Raw genomic sequence first — 20,407 nt, forward strand, 5'->3', positions numbered from 1 at the left:
GTCTCATTTGTCTCAGTTGATGCAATTGACACCTGCATACACTGTCTGCTACTTCACAGTACTGTGGTCAGCCATTCAGAGTCATGCACTGTCTCCCTGCCGTTACCCGGGGGGTGATGGGGATGTGGGGTTGCAGTACGTCCCTACAACCCAGTGCAAACACTTTGCACATGATGACTGCACTTGCCCTTGCAGTGCCGTCATGTCACAAGATTGACATCACTATATTGCGTGTTCTGTTGATGGTAGAGGATTTACACCTGTGCTGCACTGCACCCACGCACCTCTGAGCCATGTTTCACCCTTCAACATGCCTACTATTCACTGGTGTGTTGTCAAAGTGACCTGCCATGTTTGTATCCATTTGCCTCCCTTCACTGTATTTCAAGACACTTGTGTTGTTGCATCCTGTGACACGTGTGCTTTTATTGATATTAATGTTCTTGTAGTGCATGTTGACATGCATTTTGCATGAGTAATGGACACTTCTATTTGACATACTGCTGTGGCTATTTGGAAATTGTGCCATGGCTATGCTACCTGCCAACTTAGTTTACACCTGTACATTTTGCCAGAGATTCATGCCTGCCAGAAGGTTGTGTGTGATGCAGTTGATATGCAACATGCAGTACATGTGTGGGTTTTGCTTTTAACACGCATCCATGTCTGCTTTCAGGGTCCCCTTCCATTTCATTGCCACTGCATGCATGCCAGAGTTTGTGTCGTGTGTGACATGGCTGCCTAATATGTTGGTCCTCCATAGTGTGTTGTGTATGTGTGTGGTATGTGCTGCTGACATGTGTACTTAAGTCTATTTTAATTTCTTTACAGGTGATGATGCACCAGAAGCAGTGGAGGAGGAGATTGCAGACAGGATGGAGGGTTCAGGTCACCATCCCAGTACCAGTGGTGTTCATGGGGTGGTAGGCAATAAACATCCCTCGGTGCTCCAGACCATCCTGTCCAGGCCTACCTCTGGGTATGGTTCTGAGGATCTCTCTGACTCTGATGTTGAGTCAGATACACAGGAATCCATGCAGTCGACGGTGGGTGATTCTGCTATGGATTCTGTTCTGTCCGATACACCTGCTGTGTGGGTGGACCCCTCAAGGGGCCAGTCAGTGTTGGTATGTCGGCCTGTGGTGGTTATGGGTGCAGAGTCACACTCCACACTAGTTGCTCCTGTTCCTGGGACATCAGATCAATGGAGGAATTCCGTAGAGATTGTAGATTGCTACAAAAAAAGCCTTAACACATGTGGAGAGAATATTAGCCTTGAAAAAGTTAAGATTGAAACATAAAGCAGGTTTGAGGCAAAATAAGTATAACAAAAATTCAGATAACTGGAAAATGCTGCATAGATTAATAAGGGCAAAGGGCACTAAAAGCTTTTGACAGCTGTACCGCTCTCATATAACAATAAAAGAACCACAGGAACTGACAAATATTACTGGGTTAGATATACTGCACTCACACACCTCTGAGCCATGTTTCACCCTTCAACATGCCTATTCACTGGTGTGTTGTCAAAGTGACCTGCCATGTATGTATCCATTTGCCTCCCTTCACTGTATTTCAAGGCACTTGTGTTGCATCCTGTGACACATGTGCTTTTATTGATATTAATGTTCTTGTAGTGCATGCATTTTGCATGTGTAATGGACACTTCTATTTGACATAATGCTGTGGCTATTTGGAAATTGTGCCATGGCTATGCTACCTGCCATCTCTTAGTTCACATCTGTAAATGTTGCCAGAGATTCATGCCAGCCAGAAGGTTGTGTGTAATGCAGTTGATATGCAACATGCAGTACATGTGTGGGTTTTGCTTTTGACACGCATCCATGTCTGCTTTCAGGGTCCCCTTCCATTTCATTGCCACTGCATGCATGCCAGAGTTTGTGTCGTGTGTGAAATGGCTGCCTCATGTGTTGGCCCTCAATATTGTGTTGTGTATGTGTGTGGTATGCGCTGCTGATATGTGTACTTATGTCTATTTTAATTTCTTTACAGGTGATGATGCACCCGAAGCAGTGGAGGAGGAGATTGCAGAGCAGGATGGAGGGTTCAGGTCACCATCCCAGCACCATTGGTGGTTGTGGGGTGGTAGGCCACAAACATCCCTCGGTGCTCCAGGCCATCCTGTCCAGGCCTGCCTCTGGGTATGGTTCTGAGGATCTCTCTGACTCTGATGTTGAGTCGGATGCTCATGAATCCATGCCGTCGACGGTGGGTGATTCTGCTATGGATTTGGTTCTGTCTGACACACCTGCAGTGGGGGTGGACCCCTCAAGGGGCCAGTCAGTGTTGGTATGTCAGCCTGTGGTGGTTATGGGTGCAGAGTCACACTCCACACCAGTTGCTCCTGTTCCTGCGGCATCAGATCAATGGATGAATGCTGTCCTGCAGCCGCAGGCTCTGCCAGCACAGCAAGGTCCATGTCTCCTTGGGCCCCACAGGTGGGTGCCCAGCAATGTGGTGGCCGTGTATCACCGGGAAACACTGGGTGGGAGCAATCCATGGATGCCATTGCACAGCAACAGGGGGGAGCAATTGAGGTGTTGGCTCAAGGCATGGAACGTGTGGCTAATTCCATCCTCCCCTCTGATAGGCAGGTGGAGCTCCAGCAGCAGGCACCGCAGTCCATGTGCTGCTCACTCAGGTTGGGCATGGCGGCGTCCAACAGGGCCTGCCGGGCTCAACTGGTGGCTCTGCGCTCAGCTATTGCTGCTGAGGGACAGGCCAACAGGGAAGCCCTGAGGGAAACTTACTCCTCCCTCAGAAGTACTCTGGGTGCTCTCATCATGGCCCAGGATCAACGGGCAGAGCAGAGGATGGTGCAGCTTGAATGCACACTCTCGGCTGAGCTCCGTGCAAGCTGGGAGGAGGTCCGTCTGGCACGTGAGGCCTCCCTGGCAGAACTCTGTGTTACACGTGAGGTGGTTCATGGGGACCTCCGTGCCATATTAATTCAGAACCAGGCTCACCAGGCCTGCATGCTTGCTGCCATGGAGGGGCTTGCTGGGGCGATGCGTGGTCAGGCACCTGTGCCACACGCACCTCCTCATGTACAACCAGGGGGTGACAACGACGATGACCAATCTCTCACTCAGGTCATGCTGTGAGGACCATGAGCCCATGGAGGATATTTTTTTGTCTCAACATCGACACATGTGGGTGTTGAGGTGCACCCTGCACCTCGTCCCTCCTGGGTGGCCCCCCATGCCCCCTGGGTCCACTATGGCCATTTTTATTTTTTGGCTATTGTGCATTTATGTTAAATGTGGTGCTATGTGGCATCCGATGGTATCCACTGTGTGTTCCGGCTGGGCCCATACAGGCTTGTCTTGTGTTTGTGTTTGTGGCTTGGGGTCCGGACACATATGCCACTCTGGCTTCCCCTTTCCATGGGCTCGCAAGGATGGCACCGTGTAACCTACACAGAGGCATTGAACTTCCGTCATCTCTGTGGCCAGTCTGAAGTCCAACCTGTGTATACACCCCTAGTGGGGATTCATGATGGTTTCTCCAGTGCATGTTGGACCGCATTTTGGTGAGTATATTGTTGACTGTGCATTATTTCATTCTGCTTATTCATGTATTGCCTTGTCTGTATACATTGTTGATGCACTTCATGCTGTATGCGGTCCCATGCCCACTTTAGCTGTCAAGGCCACTCTCATGATGGTAGAGGGACGTGCAGTGGCAATGTCACATTGAGGGACTTGTGCTATGGTGTTTACTCACTGTCTGACATTGTGACTGTTGGGTCCTGTGTTCATGATGTGTTATGCTGGTAAATTGATCATCCTGTGTTGCCTTTGCTTATGATGTGTCACAGGATCAGCATTATGTTTCCGTTGCAGATGTGTCCGCAACAGAGTGGTTAACATGGAACATGTATGCTACACTGTGTGTTCATGCATTTCCCATGCTAACATGCATTCAATTGCCCTGCAAACACCCCCCACAGTACACAATATGCACCCCAAAGCCCACCTCACCCCAACATCCACCCACCCAATCACTACTTGCCTTCAAAGACATGCTGTGTCACTGCTGCGCATGTTCGTGACTGTGGACTGGTGCCGCTGGCACATTTTTTTCTTTGTTTTTATGCAGCTGGAAGGGTTTCCAGGCTACTGATACCACTCACTGTACTGTGTGGTGTAGTGAGCGGGGTGTTGCGGGGGCCAACCCCACAGCACCCGCATTTTCTTTTATTTTTCTGCGATTCCCTGTAATGCATGCCAGCAAAGGTTCGAGGTTTTGGTGTTCAGGCCTTTGGTGGCATGCATTTACGTGCTTTTAGTTTAGGTTGGATGTTTTTGCTCACTCTTTTCTTCAGAGTGCACGTTTGAGGGGATTGTCTGTGGGCTGTTTCCATTTGTAACAGTGCACTTTGTGACAGCTGTGTCATGTGTGTTGATATTTTTATTGAGGTTTTCACATTGCATGCGTGTGTGGGTGGGTGACCTGGGGTTGGGAGAGGTTTAGGTGACATAACAGCATTTGGATGTGCTATTTTGCATGGGGGGTTTGCAATCTGTGCCTTGTATGTGTGCCTTTTGTTCACACCGGATTGTGTTTGTTTAAGTGGCTAGGGATGCACACAATGTTGCAATTCCAAGGACACATTCTCATGGTGTTTAGGTTGTCACAGTTGACTGTCCCTTTTTCATCATAGATTGTCATCTGGAATGTGCCAGGCCTGTGTGCACTCCACAGGGGGGGAGTTTAGGTGAAAAATGAAGCCACAAGCTGAGTACGGGTTGCCTCGCCACGTGCCCTTACCCCTCCCATGCGCAGCAGGCGTGCATGTGGTTGGGGATGTAGGGGCACCACTATGTCCACTGGTACGCCCCGCCGGTTTGCAACGTTGTACAGGACACATGCTGCCACAATGATCCTGCACGCTACTGGGGGCGCATATAGTAGCTGCCCACCAGAGAGGTCAAGGGAGCGGGAACGTGACTCCACTATGCCCCGGGTTGCAATATGGGCTGCGTTGTATCTTACCTGGAGTGGTGTGGTGGGGTTCCGTATTGGCGTCATCATGTGGGTGCTCATAGGGAAGGCACTGTCCCCAGGGGAGGTGATAATGGTTGTCATTAGTTGGGTTTGTTTATTTGTCTGTATGTGACATGCATGCATGTGCACAGGCATTTGTACTCACCAATGAGCCATGTGTTGCCATGCCTCCCAGCTTCCAGGTCCCGGTGTAGGGCTGACATTCTGTATATGAAACTGTCATGGGTGGACCCAGGATAGTTTGCATAGACATAGGTGATGATTCCCTTGGCATCGCATACAACCTGCACGTTGATGGAATGCCAGTGCTTGCGGTTGCGATAGATGTGCTCAGTGGCCCTAGGTGGATGTAGGGCCACATGGGTGCAATCAATGGCACCGAGCACTCTGGGGAAGTGTGCCACCCCGTAAAAGTCCTGGACCACCGCCTGCCTTTCTGCAGGTATTCGGGGCATGTATATATGCCTGTGGACTGAGGGACGTGTAGTCATGATTGCCAACACCTGGTGCAGGCAGCGTTACTGCGTGGGCTGTGAGACACCCCGACTATGGCAGTTGTCCACTGAAATGACCCAGTGGCCAAAAAATGCAGGACATTGAGCACCTTTTCCAAGTGGCTCAGTGCTTGGGAGCACAAGGTGGGTGATGTGAAGTCATCCTCCCACTCAGTAACAAGGTCTAGGATGATATGCGGTGGAAACCTATACCTGCCATAGACCTGGTCATCAGGCGTCCCAAAAATGCTGGTCCTGGGCAAAAAAATGCAGGGCCTGGCTATTCTCCTCCTCCTGCGGTGTCCCACGATCATTGCTGCGAGAAATGGGACATTCATCGTAGCTGTACATGGTTGTTTGTTGTTTGCGCGCACTTTTATACTGTGCGGGGGCGCTTCTGCCTGCTTTTGTGTGGCGGACGTATTTACACGTGTGTGTGTGTCTTTTGGCGTGCACAGGGTTTCCCTATTCGATTCCATGAATATGTGTTGTTCGTGAGCGTGTGGGTGTTGCATGTATTTCCCAGTGGTACTTACCCCGTTACACCCACATTTTCACACGTTGTTCCCCATTCCGTGGGTTCCGCCTCCTTTTTAGGTGTGTGCGCTTTCGCTGCGTGTGTCGCGCACAGCGTTTGGAAAGTCGCAGTGACGTGAAAGCTAAGCACGGATTTGGCGCAGCTCCCGGGAAAGCCACGCGCAGGGCCTTCCATGAAACGCTTGCATGCGATTCGCACGCGTGCGCTGTTTGTTTCACGCTTGCGCCACATATTTCGGCGCACAATCCTTCAATTAATTACCCTCTAAACCAGTGACTGAGCCCTGTTAGGCAGAATCACATGCAGTACCCTTTGGGAACACTACACGCAATTAAGACTACAAGTGTAACTACAATTTCACCTTTGGTACAAGCCTGTACTACACTGTAAAGTGGTAGCAATGGCAGAGCAGCCAGACTTATCTCAAGATGTGAGTGAGCAGTAGAACAAGTTACACAAAGGATCAACAAATACAGTGATTCAAACACTTATTCAAGGTTTCTTGGTAAAAGAATAGACATTTATTTACACAGTCAGTTTGAAAACATGACACTAGCAAGAGCAGCTCAATACCGTAAGCTAATAAACCACAAATACACAACCAATAAGTTACTGAACAAGTTCAGCTCCCCTGAAGTGGGAGCACAGTGGCCTTTCAGATAATTTTCAAAGGGGTAAAAAGACAAGGTTATAAGAATTAGCAGCACAAATACTTGCATAGGCAGGGCAAAGGGTTTCAGTAAACTACAACCAGCAATTCAGATAGGCCTGTGCCAAAGTCAATGGTTCAGAGTCTTTGTATTGGATTGCACAGTTCTGGTAGTAAACGGTTAAGTCTTTGCCACAGAACTTAGAAGAGTTTGGCTAGGCAAAAAGTTAGACAAATGTTTAGGGAAGGACAAGACTTTGAAGTCGGGAAAGTTCACAAACTTTCACTGTGGCCGAAAAGATTTCCGGACCGCGATTGCATAGTACCTTAGAAGTGAAGAAAAGCTGTAGCTGAGACACTTGTTCCTGGCAGTTCGAGCAGATCTCGCTGTTCCTGAGCGTCAGTCGTGGGGACAAGAAGGAGGACGTCGGGAGGTTCCTGCACTGCCCAGGGATGAGGCCACAAGCTTAGCAAAATATCTGTTTAAGATGTCAGTGCCTTAAAGTCCACGAGCTGGTTTCCTTCGTCCTGGCTATCCGGTTTTCAACAGCACTCTGAAGGAAATTCGACTAGGATGGGGACGGTGTCCAGGTGGCTTGCGAGTTGATTGTTCCCACCAAACTAAAGGGAAGAAGTTAACCTTGAAGAGCTTCTCTGTCGATGGAGTTTCAGGCAATTCGGATCTGCAGCATGGCTTCACCGGTTGTCCAGGAGTTGCAGCAGTCCTCTTCCTTCAGCTCTTCTTCGGTTCTTTCGTTCCAGTGGTCGACTCTGCTTTCCCAGAGACCTGCTTTTAAACAGTTTTCCCCCATTCTTTGCAGCCTGACTGTCTCACACAGCAGGGTGGCTGTCCTTGCCGGACAGCCAACTGGCCAATCACGCCAGAATGTATTCAGGTCTCCTAGGAAACTAAGCACCTCCTTCACATCCTGTCCATCCCAGACACTCAGGCGCCAGAGGAGGGCTTCAGCACTGAAGCCCCCAAAGGCCAACCAATAAAGTGACCAAACCTGGTTTGGCACGCAGAGACAAACCCAAAAAGGACCTTTCCTAAAAGACATGGCAAAAAAAGTCGACCGGAGTCTGTTTTTACAGATAGGTCTGGGGCGCCATATTGAAAAACATGGCTGACCTGATTTTTAGCTACCGGTGTTCGTGGTTGGGAAAAATCATGGTAGTTTGTTGTAAAACCACTGCCACCAGCCATTTCAAGTGGGAAAGAGTAACATTTGACTGGTACATGAGTTTTTAGACTCAGGGGGAGCTAGGCAACCCCTCCAGCACTCTGTAGGAAGATAGTGTGTGCTGGGTCTGTAAATTTAAAAAGACTAGTAAAGTAAATTTAACTTACATGCTCTGGGAGACAGTAGTCAGTCCCAGAGAAGGTATTTAAACCCAGGGAAGTCTGAAGGACATCGCTGTGCCACTGCACTGAAGGTGCTGTGTGACATACAGAAAAAGATGATGCCTATGGAGTTGTTTTAAAACTCCATAACCAAAGAACACAAGCATAAAACACATTGAAATGAAAAGTTCAAAGCCCCATAATATAGCAAAAGAGCTGGCGGGTTCTAAGGTAGAGGGAATTTAGCACTTGGGTGAGAATTTTCCCTAACACTCGTCCCCCCCAGACTAAGGGACAGAGGATCGAATCTCCACCAGGATGGATCACCTGTTGCAAGTCAATTAAATGGCCTGCTGAGTACACCAGCAACCTTTTGTAACCCTTGCTATGAAACTTTTTATTCGTGGTTTTCATTTGTAAGCTATATGACCTACAAATCTTTTGTGGTAAATCTCTCTTTCTTAAGGTACAGGGGATCTGATCTAACAGTCCCTCAGAAGTTATAACAACCTCTGAACCTACAATGGGCTTTTTCAAGGGGTCCTCGTTACAAAGGAATAGCTTATATCTAGAGGGGCCTCCATGGTTCCTCACCACCTCTCTCTCAAGAGCAGGTTGGGTCTCAGGTATCTTGGTTGGGGGGGCTGTGGCCAAGCAAGGTACATGCTTCCACTTCCTCTGAGATCTGGTTTTACCTGGCTTAGAAGTTTCCCTCCTAACACTGGGAGTTATACTGGAGTCTTCAGTAGAAGATCCAACAGTCTTAAGGTGCCTGAAATACACCTTTGATGAGTCTAACAATTTTTGTATAGAATTCCAGAAAGGCAAATGATGTATTATTCCTATTCTTTCTTATTTAGGGGCACTGCTCAAAGTGTTACACTTGTGGAACTCCCCGTTTTTTTAAAAGGCCTGAACAAGCATGCCATCCTGTCCAGAAAAAAAGAGCCACATGGCGCTGGCCACAGCCAGGAGCTTACAAGATCAAAAAAAAGGAAATTGTAATTCTTTTTTTTTAGTGGTAGCAAAGGAAACCACAGGGGTAGCAAGGGAGATCTCAGGGGTCACAGTTGCGGCTCCTGGCGACCCCCAAGTGAGGTCCCTGTTTGAAGCAACTAAGAGGGGGCAGTACCACACCTTGGACTACATGCAAGATATCTCTATTCTGGTACAGCACCTCACGGAGGGTGTTGAGATGGAGAAAAGTACATGCTACACAGCAGGTTCTGGGGGTAAGGTATATGATGCAACTGTATATAAAATAAAGAAGGAATTCCGTAGAGATTGTAGATTGCTACAAAAAAAGCCTTAACATACAAGGTGAGAATATTAGCCTTTAAAATGTTGAGATTGAAACATAAAGCAGGTTTGAGGCAAAACAAGTATAACAAAAATTCAGATAACTGGAAAATGCTGCATAGATTAATAAGGGCAAAGGGCACTAAAAGCTTTTGGCAGCTGTACCGCTCTCATATAACAATAAAAGAACCACAGGAACTGACAAATATTACTGGGTTAGATATCTTAAGTGAAACAACTGCACAGCATTGGACAGGGCGGAGACATCCTGAATAACACAAGTAGGTAGTGGACCAGGATGCTTGGACTTTGATGTGGATGACATTCATCAGATTATAATAAGGTCTAAACCCTCTAGAGCCTCTAGTCCTGATAAATTACCTAACAATCATAAATTAAAAAGGATCCCATGTTGTCGGCCTGTTTTCTCAGTAGTGCTTTTAAAAACATTGTGAAGAGTGGTTCAGTTCCTGAGAGTGGGAGATCATCTGTCCTTATACCTGTGCATAAGACCCAAAGACGACCTAAGGAACTATAGGCTTCTGGCTATGTTGGATGCCAGCAGCAAAATCTTCCCCAAATGCTCGTTAACAGATCTTAACAAATGGAGTGAGAATAGCAGCATCTTAATGATGTCAGACAGGCTTTCGCCGTGGTGGCAGAGCGGTTCACTGTATTTGTTCACTTAAACTGATTTTAGCCAAGACTAAGAAAACCCATGGGGCCCAATTATATGTGGCATTCGTGGATTATTCAGGGGCTCTTCACTGTGTCATCAGAGGCCGATTATTAGGAGTGAAACTAGAGGCCTGTGGGATTGATCTATCCTTATTATATCTTATAAGAGAACTGCATACAGGTTCTGAGGTGCTGATGAGAACCTGACAGAAGGGGGCTTTGACACAGCAGATTGATACAAACTTGGGCCTGAAACAGGGTTGTGTCCTTGCCCCCACCCTATACAATTTATATGTGAGTGATCTATGGGAGTTTTTCGAGGGATGTTTGCATTTCCCCCAAAAATTGGCAGGAGTACCAATACCCTTCATGTCCTATGCCGACAACATTATAATCATGGATCAGACCCCGATGGGTCTCCAGAAGCCATTGAATTTTTGGGAAAAACATGCCACTACCAATAGGCTAAATATCAACCAGAGTAAAACTGAAATTATGATTTTGGGTGGGAAACCAACAAACAGTAATCATAGCAGGTATCTGGGAGGAACTGAGCTGGGTGTGGTAGAAATACATACATATATATATATATATATGTATATATATATATATATATATGGGATGTCCCATATTTACGGCACCTAACACACACTTGCACAGAGAATTGGTACAGACAGTGATTATGGGAAGGTGGTAAATCATTAAGAGTTACATATATATTTATATATAGAATGTGGTGGGAACATTGAAGCACTGTGTGAAGCATATTTCAAAAGTGTGATACCTGCAATAATGTAAGCCTTAGAAACTCTTCCTGCACAGCACATACATTGGTTGGATCAACTGGAGGGTAGACTTTTAAGGTTTATATTTGGTTTCCCATAGGCAGTACCAGTCGAGGCTCTATGCCTGGAACTGGGGATAACGTTGTTATTAACATGCTGGAAAATGTCTAGGACTCTTTTATACATTACCTCAGTGTATAAAGTGGATGAGGCCCTTACACAGAGAAGCACTCTGGTGGAGCACACAAAGTGGTAAGCTAGCAGAAGGAGAGAAACCAGGAAATATTTGCCATACACAGAGTTAAGTACTACTGCACTTGAACATCTGGGTACACTGAACATGTTATTACCTGGGGAGGGGGAACTAGAACAGTTTAAGGTGAAACTCAGAAAAATGTTAATTTATGATAAGGTAGTAAGCATAGATGCCAAACATCGGTATACTGATTATACAAAGCAGCGATGTTTCCTCAATGAACTCCAGATATTTGGCTAAGTAAGCAATTATGCAGATTTATTATCTATCTGCGGGCAATGCGCTGGTCTTGTAAACAAGATCATGCAGAACAACAGAAGTTCAAATCCCTGATCTTTGTTTAGAAACCAAACTCAGGTATGGTATTAAGAGCGCTATAGAAAAACAATTAAATATATAAATACCTGTCTATGAATACACTCGAGCAATGTGTGGTATCCCGCAGGACTGGTGACTGTGCAGACTATGTACCAAGCAGATAGAAACGGTGTGCCATGTCCTCACAGGGTGTGAAGCTCTCCTACCTCAATATGGGAAAAGCTATAACAAATATGTTAATGAAGCCTGTGGTTAAAAGAAGGACCAATTTTGGTCAGCGATTTATATGGCCAATTCATTGATAGTGACTGCTGCCGCCTTCCATGTATGGAGACCATTTTTGGGAAGGCTTCCTGTGGAACAAAACTGAAGGATATACCTTACCCCTGACCTCTCCTCTTATTTTATTTTCTCCTGTTTCTTTTAGGGTCATGGACAAGTGGAAATATAGAATTGTGTAATTGAGTGATCATTTATTGTATTCTATGAAATGTGAATTTTATATTGTGATGGATAGGTAATGTAATGTATTAATTGTTATTGATTATGATTGTAATGCTTTTTAATATAAGTTCAAAAGACAAAAAGAATGTGTCAGAAGTGCTAAATACATAAAAAAAAGAAAAAAAACAATTTTAACCAAATGTGCAATTAACATGCGTAACTCATAAAGACACCCCAGTTATTTCAAAAACACATAATAAAACCACATTTAATTTACTACCTCATTATGCCTATTTTCTTTACTTGCCACTAAAGTAACTTTTCTTTGTAGTTAGGCACCAAACCTCCAAACACATATTGCAACCGCTATGTGGTAATAGCCTTATAGATCTACGGAGGGGTCATTATCTCTTGGAATAATGACCCTTCCCCAACTTTTGGTGGGTGGCTCATTGTCCTGTGATAATGACCATTCCGTCGGTATATGGGCTATATTATTGATTGGCATGGACCTGCATTCTGAATATGAATAAACTGTTTGACATGCAAAGGAAAGGTTTGCAGCTTTGCCCACTTCACCTGGTACAGCCTTCCTACCTGTTTCCTTCCAATTCACAGACAAACTTTGCAGAAGGACTCCAGTCAAACGCTCCAGGTTTCTTCTTAACCCATTTTCTGACAGCCTGTATATGACTGTCAAGGAATTCTGAGAAAATGATTTCTTTGAAACACCCGCATGCGGGGAAAAGCATTGCTAAATTTACTCCATACTGAATTAGGGTGTCTCCTGTCACAGCACCTGGTTGAAAGGGAACACAAGATACCCGGCATATCATGTTTGCTTCTTTCATAGTCTATTAATAATTACAATAGCAGTATGAAGAATCAATATACAGTATAATGTGACCATCATGGAAAGTAAACCAACACATATGTACATACAACAACAAAAGCACAATGTGCTTACATTAACAACGATTTATATGTATTGCGATTCATTACAAACAATTAGGAAGGAAGCATTGTATTGTGTCTTAACATGTGAACATGAACCGTGCTCTTTACAATGAATATTTCTATGAATAACAGAATATCAACAATTAAGAGGAGTACCCTACTATGAATAAGGGCAATTCCAATAGAAGAAACAAACAATAAAATGGGCATCAATGTGTTGAATGTGTTAAATTAACAGGTGATCCCACTCCCACCCATATCTCAAGTACCACAAGTTATTTTGTTTTTAAAAAAAAATATTAAATTCGTACTATCATTTAACAGTATATTTCACCATGTGATTTAACCAAATTAGTGCCCACCAGCATGCACGTATGATATATGGTATGATATGATAGTTTATTTATATAGCGCCTATACACAATGTGTTTCAAAGCGCTTCAAGGCAAGGAAGCGAACAAGGGAAAATACAATGACATTCTTACAGGCCATGAGCAGTAAGGATGTGAAATTAACTATCATACTCGGCCTGACGATATTTCAGATAGTGCAAGAGCTAAGACATAGATATGGAAGGGAGGGGGAGAGTGGGAAAAAATGGAAACAGACATGCGACTACCGTACTAGGCCTGACAACATTTCTGGTAGAGCCGGAGAAAAACGAAAGGTGAGGGAGAGGGGTGCAGAAAGGGAGGGGAGGAACAAAAAAAAGTGACTATCTTACTAGGCCAGACAATGTTTCAGATAGTGCTGAAGGAAGGGGGGGCAACAGTAAGGGGATAGGGGAGCGACAGACGAGGTTGCTATCATAGTAGGTCCAGGGACAATTCTGATAGAGTAAGTGCATAGAAGAAAGTAAGGGGAGCAGGGGAGGAGATGTTGTAATAATTTGGTCATGTTTTGAGGAGGTAAGTAACTCCTGCAACACCCTCCCACAAATCCCTGTATAATGAAAGAATCTTGTTCACACAAGGGTTGTGAAGAAGATGGTAGTGGAAAAAAGTAAGTGTGATGACTATCAGTCAACTGGAAATGTGTCATTCATATCGAAATCCTTGCATTTTCCAGTCCTCGTCTTAAAAATCCATGTTTTCTCTATGCAACCTTTCATGGAAGAACCTCTTGATTGATAGGTTATTTATAATGTGCCTATGCTCAAGTGCTTCAAGGTGCAACCAGGCAGGGAGGGCTACACAGAGAAGAAGACAACCAATATTACTAGGCCTAGTATCATTTAGATTGTGCACGTGTGCAGACGAGTGCAGGGGGCGAAGGGGAGAAATGCACCCAGTGGAACAAGTCCTGGGTACAGTGCAAGGCAGGCAGGGCCTCCAAGGGGAGAAAGCCTCGAAGTGCAAGGAAGGCCAGGTGACAGTGCAGGAGAGCCCGAAGGCAAGTACAAGTGACTGGATGGTCGGGGAGGCTGGTGACCTATATGACTCAGAGGAGCACAATGCAGCCAGTCAACGTAACTGAGCAGGAGGAATGGAAGGATAGCAGAGGGAAGGCAGAGAGAAAAGGAGGAGGGGAAAGGTTTACAGGGGAGAGGCTGAGAGAAGGAACAGCAGAAAAGGAAGGTCTTGAGCTTCTGAAACTTAAGGTGGTCCAGCTCAAGATGGAGAGCGGCATGAAGGCCATTCCAGAGGAAGTCACCTGCAGAGGAAAGAGATCTACCACCCAGTCTCTGCTTGGAGAAGGAACTCACCTGCAGAGGATTGGAAGTAGACGAGCGGAGGGCTCTGGAAGGAAGGTACTTAGGAAGGGAGCATTGGAGATAGTTCGCGCCCTGGTCCCAGAAAGACTTGTGGACGATGCAGAGGGTCTTGAACTTGATACTTGCAGCCACCGGGAGCCCGTGGATGGATTCAGAGCCGGAGAGATGCGGTCGGTAGGCTTGAGGCCAAGGATAAGTCTTGCGGCCCTGTTTTGGATGAGTTGCAGAGGGCAGAGGGTAGAGTTAGGTAGATTGAGAAAGAGGCTGTTGTAATAGTCAAGCCTAGAGAGAACCAGCGCTCGGGAAAAATGAGAAAAGGTTGGGAGGTGCAGTTGGAAATGGGACTTTTTAGAGATGTCCATGATGTGTGGAGAGAAGAAGAGAGTGGAGTCGAAGATTTTTTGGCTCACAGGGACAAGGAAGGCGGCCAGAGTGAAAGGCGAAAAGCAGGAGTCCCAATGAGAAGGACCTCTGTCTTACTGGCATTAAGGCAAAGATCATTAGATCAAAATGCCTGAATAGCTGAAATACAGTCAGGGATGAGTGAGGAGAAGGAAGAGGCCGAGGCTGAGGGTAGCCTGAAAGAGATCTGCATGTCATCCGTATAACGCTGAAAGTTAGAGGAAAAGGTAGAGATGAGGCGGGCCAAGGGGTCCAGATAGACATTGAAAAACCAGGGCGAGAGGATAGATCCCTGGGGAACAACGCCTGTTGAGAGTGTAATGGAGGAGAGAAAAGGACCAAGTCCTTGAATACTGTACAGGTTGGGCCACATGTGTTAACCTTATATTTTGTATAGTAAAGTAAATCTTAATATTGTTTCTCAAATATTGGCATTTTTCCAATGTTTCAAAATTCCAATTTTATTTGTGTTTCTATGTATATATAATTGTGAGCTTGAATTAACCTTTTAATGTAATTGCCTTCACGTTTTTATATTTTACATGGTGTTGAATAGAATGGTACAGTCCCCCGACTATTTCACTAGCGGATGAGCTTCCTTAATATGAATTGATTTTTGGAGTTAAGTTTTGGTACAGGTTCAGATACAGTAATCTCCCATTGCATGTCTTCTGATCAGAATATTTGAAATTCCTACCCACATTACTGGATGGAATATAGGAAACCAAGAGGTGGGTGGCTACTTTTTACCCGTTTTCTTACCAATGGCATTAGGATGGGATGTTGCTAGGGGTTCAGATCCTTTCTTTTAATGAGTTAGGATTGATTGAAATAATACCTGGAAGTGGATTCTTGGCTTTGTGGTGCCATAGTTAAGATTGCCATACACATTTGCCCTTGACTGTAGGCTTTAGATTCGTAGAAGAGAATAATACATGAAAGAGATACTAGAACTATACTCAAGTATGCTTCTGTGTAATCTGTCTAATATTGGGGGTTGCTCGTCATGTGATGATAGTATTTTAATGCTTAGATGATATCCCTATATGAGAATAAATATACATTACTGCAAAAAAAAATGTGCAAGCACATTCTTTAAATGTATCTATTTGTGTGTATGAAGAGACAATATCCAATAGTAGTATACATGCTTGTTTTATTGTTAAAACTGTGGAGGGAAATGTTGATGATATCTAATGTTAATCAGTTACAGCACACACATCTAATGAGAATTGGTACCTAGCTGTTCTGCTGATTAATAGTAAACCTGTCAAATGCAATGGGTAGATGGGTGACTTGCCATGTTGTGCAGAGATCTAACTCTCTCTGTATCTTTATGCAGATAAAGCTCAGTTATCTGCAATAAATCCTGCCATAGCTCCAAAGGAGCATCCTTACTGTCTCTGTGTGGAGGTAATGCTCTGGATTGTGTGCATGATGACTATCATGACAAGTGGGACTTCCCTGTGTGATCCTGAAGCTGAACAACCTGATGAAACCAGTCCAAGAGGAAGACAGGCTGAGCTGAGGTGTGTTGAAATGCAGTTTTTTTCATCCATGCATTTCTAGTTTTCGTCCATCTTGTCCCACTCACCACATTCACTGGCCTGATCAGTAAAACTCCTGATGATGTGCCCGTGATTTCCTGTCTTAGTCCCATTCATGAAGCTTCAGCTGTGGCCATTGAGCTCTGAACACCAACTGGCTGCAGGGTTGCTGTTGCACCTAAGATTACCCACCGATTTCACTAGGCCACAGTGGAATTGCCATATGCTACTTTTTCCTCTTGATCACAGCTGCCCCTCTTGCTGCCCTACCTTCAGTCCATGTGACCCTAGCATAGACCTTTGTGGTTTCTGCAGTCATATGATTGCTGAGCTGGAACCACCCTCATTCAGAGACTTACACTCTCTTTGTTATAGCTATTGCTTCTCCATTCACTCTACCTTTGGACTGACTCGTGGAGTCAGAGGTCTAACTGAATGGAAATCCCAGCATTATCCTAATTGCAATATCCTTAACACAACCATATTTCCAATCTGCTATGATGGTATATTTACCTATTGCCTTTCAAAGTGTATTTTGTCCTTGGATATCCATGCTATATAATGAATTATGTTGTGAGGCCAATGAGTGATCCTGTTGTTGCACAGACAGCATACATCTCCCATAATTGCTACCAATTTATGTAAATAATATGGGGCAAGAATGTATTCATGATTCATTAATTCTTGATGTTTTAACAACATCACTCGTGGGATATTCCACTGTGATTCTGGAAATGCATTGGAGGGACAGGGCCTCCCTGTCCTTGTTCTGTAGTGCTTTTTTATGTGTGTTCTGTATTGTTTTCTGCCCAGGAGTCCCACGTGCAGCTCTTCCTCTTTTTGGTTTGGTGTACAGACCCTTGGGATACCCTTTTGGCACCCATGGGTGGCGGTACAACCTGTACCCCTATTGTATGTTTTTGGGAACCTGTGTGTGGCCACAGAGCAGGGTATGGGCTGGTGGCAGCTCCATGCTGAATTTGACAGGTGCTCTGAGTATCCTCCATTTTGGTATACCCAGGCCCTGCCGTTGGAATCAGTTGATTCCTGATGGGAGACAAGATGGCCCCCGTGGCCTCTTTCTTTCTATCGCCTGTTACCTTGTTTTTCCTGAAGTCCTGGAAAGCCCTGACTCGGTCCCTTCCCCCTGACTGGCTGTTGGGTGGAAATTCCATATATGGTATTGTGGGGAAGTCCAGGCCAGACTGGCTGGAGCCTTCCCAGTGACTGTATGTTGTGGGTGTCTGGTTTCTGGTATGTAATTCAATGACTGAGACAGTCCTGCACGAAACTGGTATGAATGCAGTGTGGAGTGGTGAATGGCTCGGTGCTTGTCCGAATCCACATTCTGTGTTGTGAGTGTCTGGATGGAAAAGAATGGCCTGAATGCACTGTGAGCCTGATTGGTTGCCTGACTGCATGAATGCCCTTCTAAATAATTGGTTGCCTCAGTGTGACCCAGCAGAGTGAATGCGAGACCGACAGTATATCTGGGCATCTCTCACTGATGGAAATCGTTCAGAAGCTGAAGTTGATATTTGATGCTTAACCTTGAAGCCCACTGGAAGATGAAGAATTGCTGCTGCTGTCGTTCACCAATCTGAAACTTCTGTGCCTTCAAGGAACTGATACAAGATAGGACCTGGCTAGGAGACCTGTTCCCCAACTATGAGGAACCATTGTGCAACAGCTGATCTTTGCCAAAGCTCCCTGGACGTCAAACCCTCAAAAGGCTGCCGACCGGGGACGGGGATCGCTGTGGAATCAAGAAGCGAAGCGCCTGGACATTGAAGTCCATCACTGTCGATGACTGCCATCGCTGACCGGAGCCGCTGTGCTCCTTTGCCTAAGACATTTGATTCAAGGACTCCCTTGCCCATCACTGTCGACCGATTTCGTCCCGCCAGAGAAAGTCAAGGCCATTGACAACCGAGGAGAAATGGGTTTCCCACCATCTGAAGACCACAGAGACACTGACGACCTGACTCCCTTGCTGGGCCAAAGTTCTTCATCGACTCTTTGCTGAAACGAACACTCGATGTCGAGGTGCACCGCACACCTCAGCTTGAAGGCGTTTTCGACTGATCGTCAACAAGCACCACAAGAACCGAAGCTGCTGCCGCAACAACAGCGTTCACCCGTTTTCTTCACCGATTCTCGATGACCCATGGCTCCTGCCTTAAAGGGTGGGCACTCAAGAAGGGCCTGTCAACGACTCACCGAAGAACTCTACAAAATCAGGTACTTTGGGAATGTGGAGCCTTTTAGAAGGAATCAAGACTATATTAAGCATAATTGGACTGGGCTTGTCAATATGCTTTAATTACAGGTTGCCCAGGTAGGGGGGATCCTCGCACAGAACTGTCTCTAGGTAGACCGGGGACTGCTCTGTCATTGCTTGATTTAACTTGCATTCTTTCGGTGGTGTAGTGTTGATTCATCTTACCATCTGATTCGTATGTTATTGGGGCTGTTAGCCGTGGGCGCATTTTAAAGGAATCGATAGTTAAGAGTGGTACCACATAGACCTGTATATATTTGCCATTATAGTATTGCCAGAGTACGAAGTGTGTTATTGTAATTGTGTATATAACGTGAACCTTATTTATATAAAGACTGTATTTTCACTAACATAGTCCATGGTCGGATCACTTCTTAATATATTTTGAGATGACCTCAGGCAAAATTATCAACAATAAGAAACCTGCTCTCAGCACCATGTCTAGTAGAAATCTAAAAAACTAACGCCTGAAGCTCTTGATCCATGGATTAATAAGCTTAATAGCTTGATTAAAGGCGATTCCTCGATAGAAGATATCACTGCGGCTTACTAAGTTACACCTCCAAGACGCAGTTAATACCCTGGCACCCATCTCGAACAAAAACATAGTAATCAGGGAACCTAATCTATGGTTTACTCATGAACTCCAAGAACTTAAAAGTGCTAAAACTAAGGCACTCTATAAATGGAAAAATCTCTGTCTGAAGCTGACAAAGAAATCTATAATTGTCACGTTAGGTCTTATAAAAAAGCAGTGGTTGCTGCAAAAAGAGCTTACCTTGATGAAAGTATAGGAAACAAAACAGAACAGCATGCAGGACACCATTACAAAAGATTCCAGTTGGTGCAACCAAGTACAGGAGGCCATGGATGCTAAACTTAATAACATCAATACAGGCATCACAGAAGCTAGATCATCTTTATCTTGTAAGGGTCTCAAGGACACCATTACTCACGTTAAATGTTGGAAGGAGGATTTTTTCTCTTTCAAACCCTTTACTGAGGAGGACCTTGCAGTAATAATTCAAAATCTTAACCATCTAACTGTAAGGGAGATGTTTGTCCTGCCTTAACAATTAAAACTTTCCCAACCTCACTCATCCCCACCCTCTGTAAGTTTGTCATTGCCTCTTTCAGGGACTGTGCGGTGCCCACTTGTATCAAACACTCCTGAGTGACCCCGTTATTATAAAAACCTGATCTCTCCCCTGACAACCCACTTAACTATCGTCCTATCTCTAATTCCCCATTTCTCCTTAAGATTCTTGATAAAGTTGCCTATTTTCAACTACTAGCTCATCTGAGAAATGGTAACATCCTGAATAAGAGACAGTCTGGCTTTCGGGAAAAGTGTGGCTTCACTGGATTTGAAATCTAGGCTCCTCCGACATATGGGCCAAGGCGTCCCCAGCATGCTGATGCTATTGGACCTCTCTGTCACCTTCAACCTCATAGACCGTACTGTATTGGGCTCCAGGCTAAGGGAGGTGGCGGGTTTCTCAGCGTCAGCGGCTGATTGGGTTACCTCTTTTTTGAAAGATCGTCATTGGAGAGTGAGCAGCAATCTGTGAGATGCTAACATCAAGGAGCTGACTCAAGGCGTCCCTCAGGTAGCCTGTCTCTCCCGCATCTTTTATAACATCTTTACAGTGCCCTTTCTTGAATTCCT

General features: G+C 45.3%; 1 protein-coding gene across 1 annotated transcript in view; it reads right to left on the reverse strand.

Moving 5' to 3' along the window:
• LOC138528000 (indolethylamine N-methyltransferase-like) overlaps window positions 1-20,407 on the reverse strand; it is a 151,588-nt gene that overhangs the window by 59,928 nt on the left and 71,253 nt on the right. The window contains exon 2 of the mRNA XM_069639424.1: window positions 12,435-12,636. Within this exon, the coding sequence (XP_069495525.1) occupies window positions 12,435-12,636 (202 nt within the window). The remainder of the gene's footprint in view (window positions 1-12,434; window positions 12,637-20,407) is intronic.

The sequence above is a fragment of the Ambystoma mexicanum genome, chromosome 7q (assembly GCF_040938575.1).
Source record: "Ambystoma mexicanum isolate Mex_15411 chromosome 7q, UKY_AmexF1_1, whole genome shotgun sequence".
NCBI lineage: Eukaryota > Metazoa > Chordata > Amphibia > Caudata > Ambystomatidae > Ambystoma > Ambystoma mexicanum.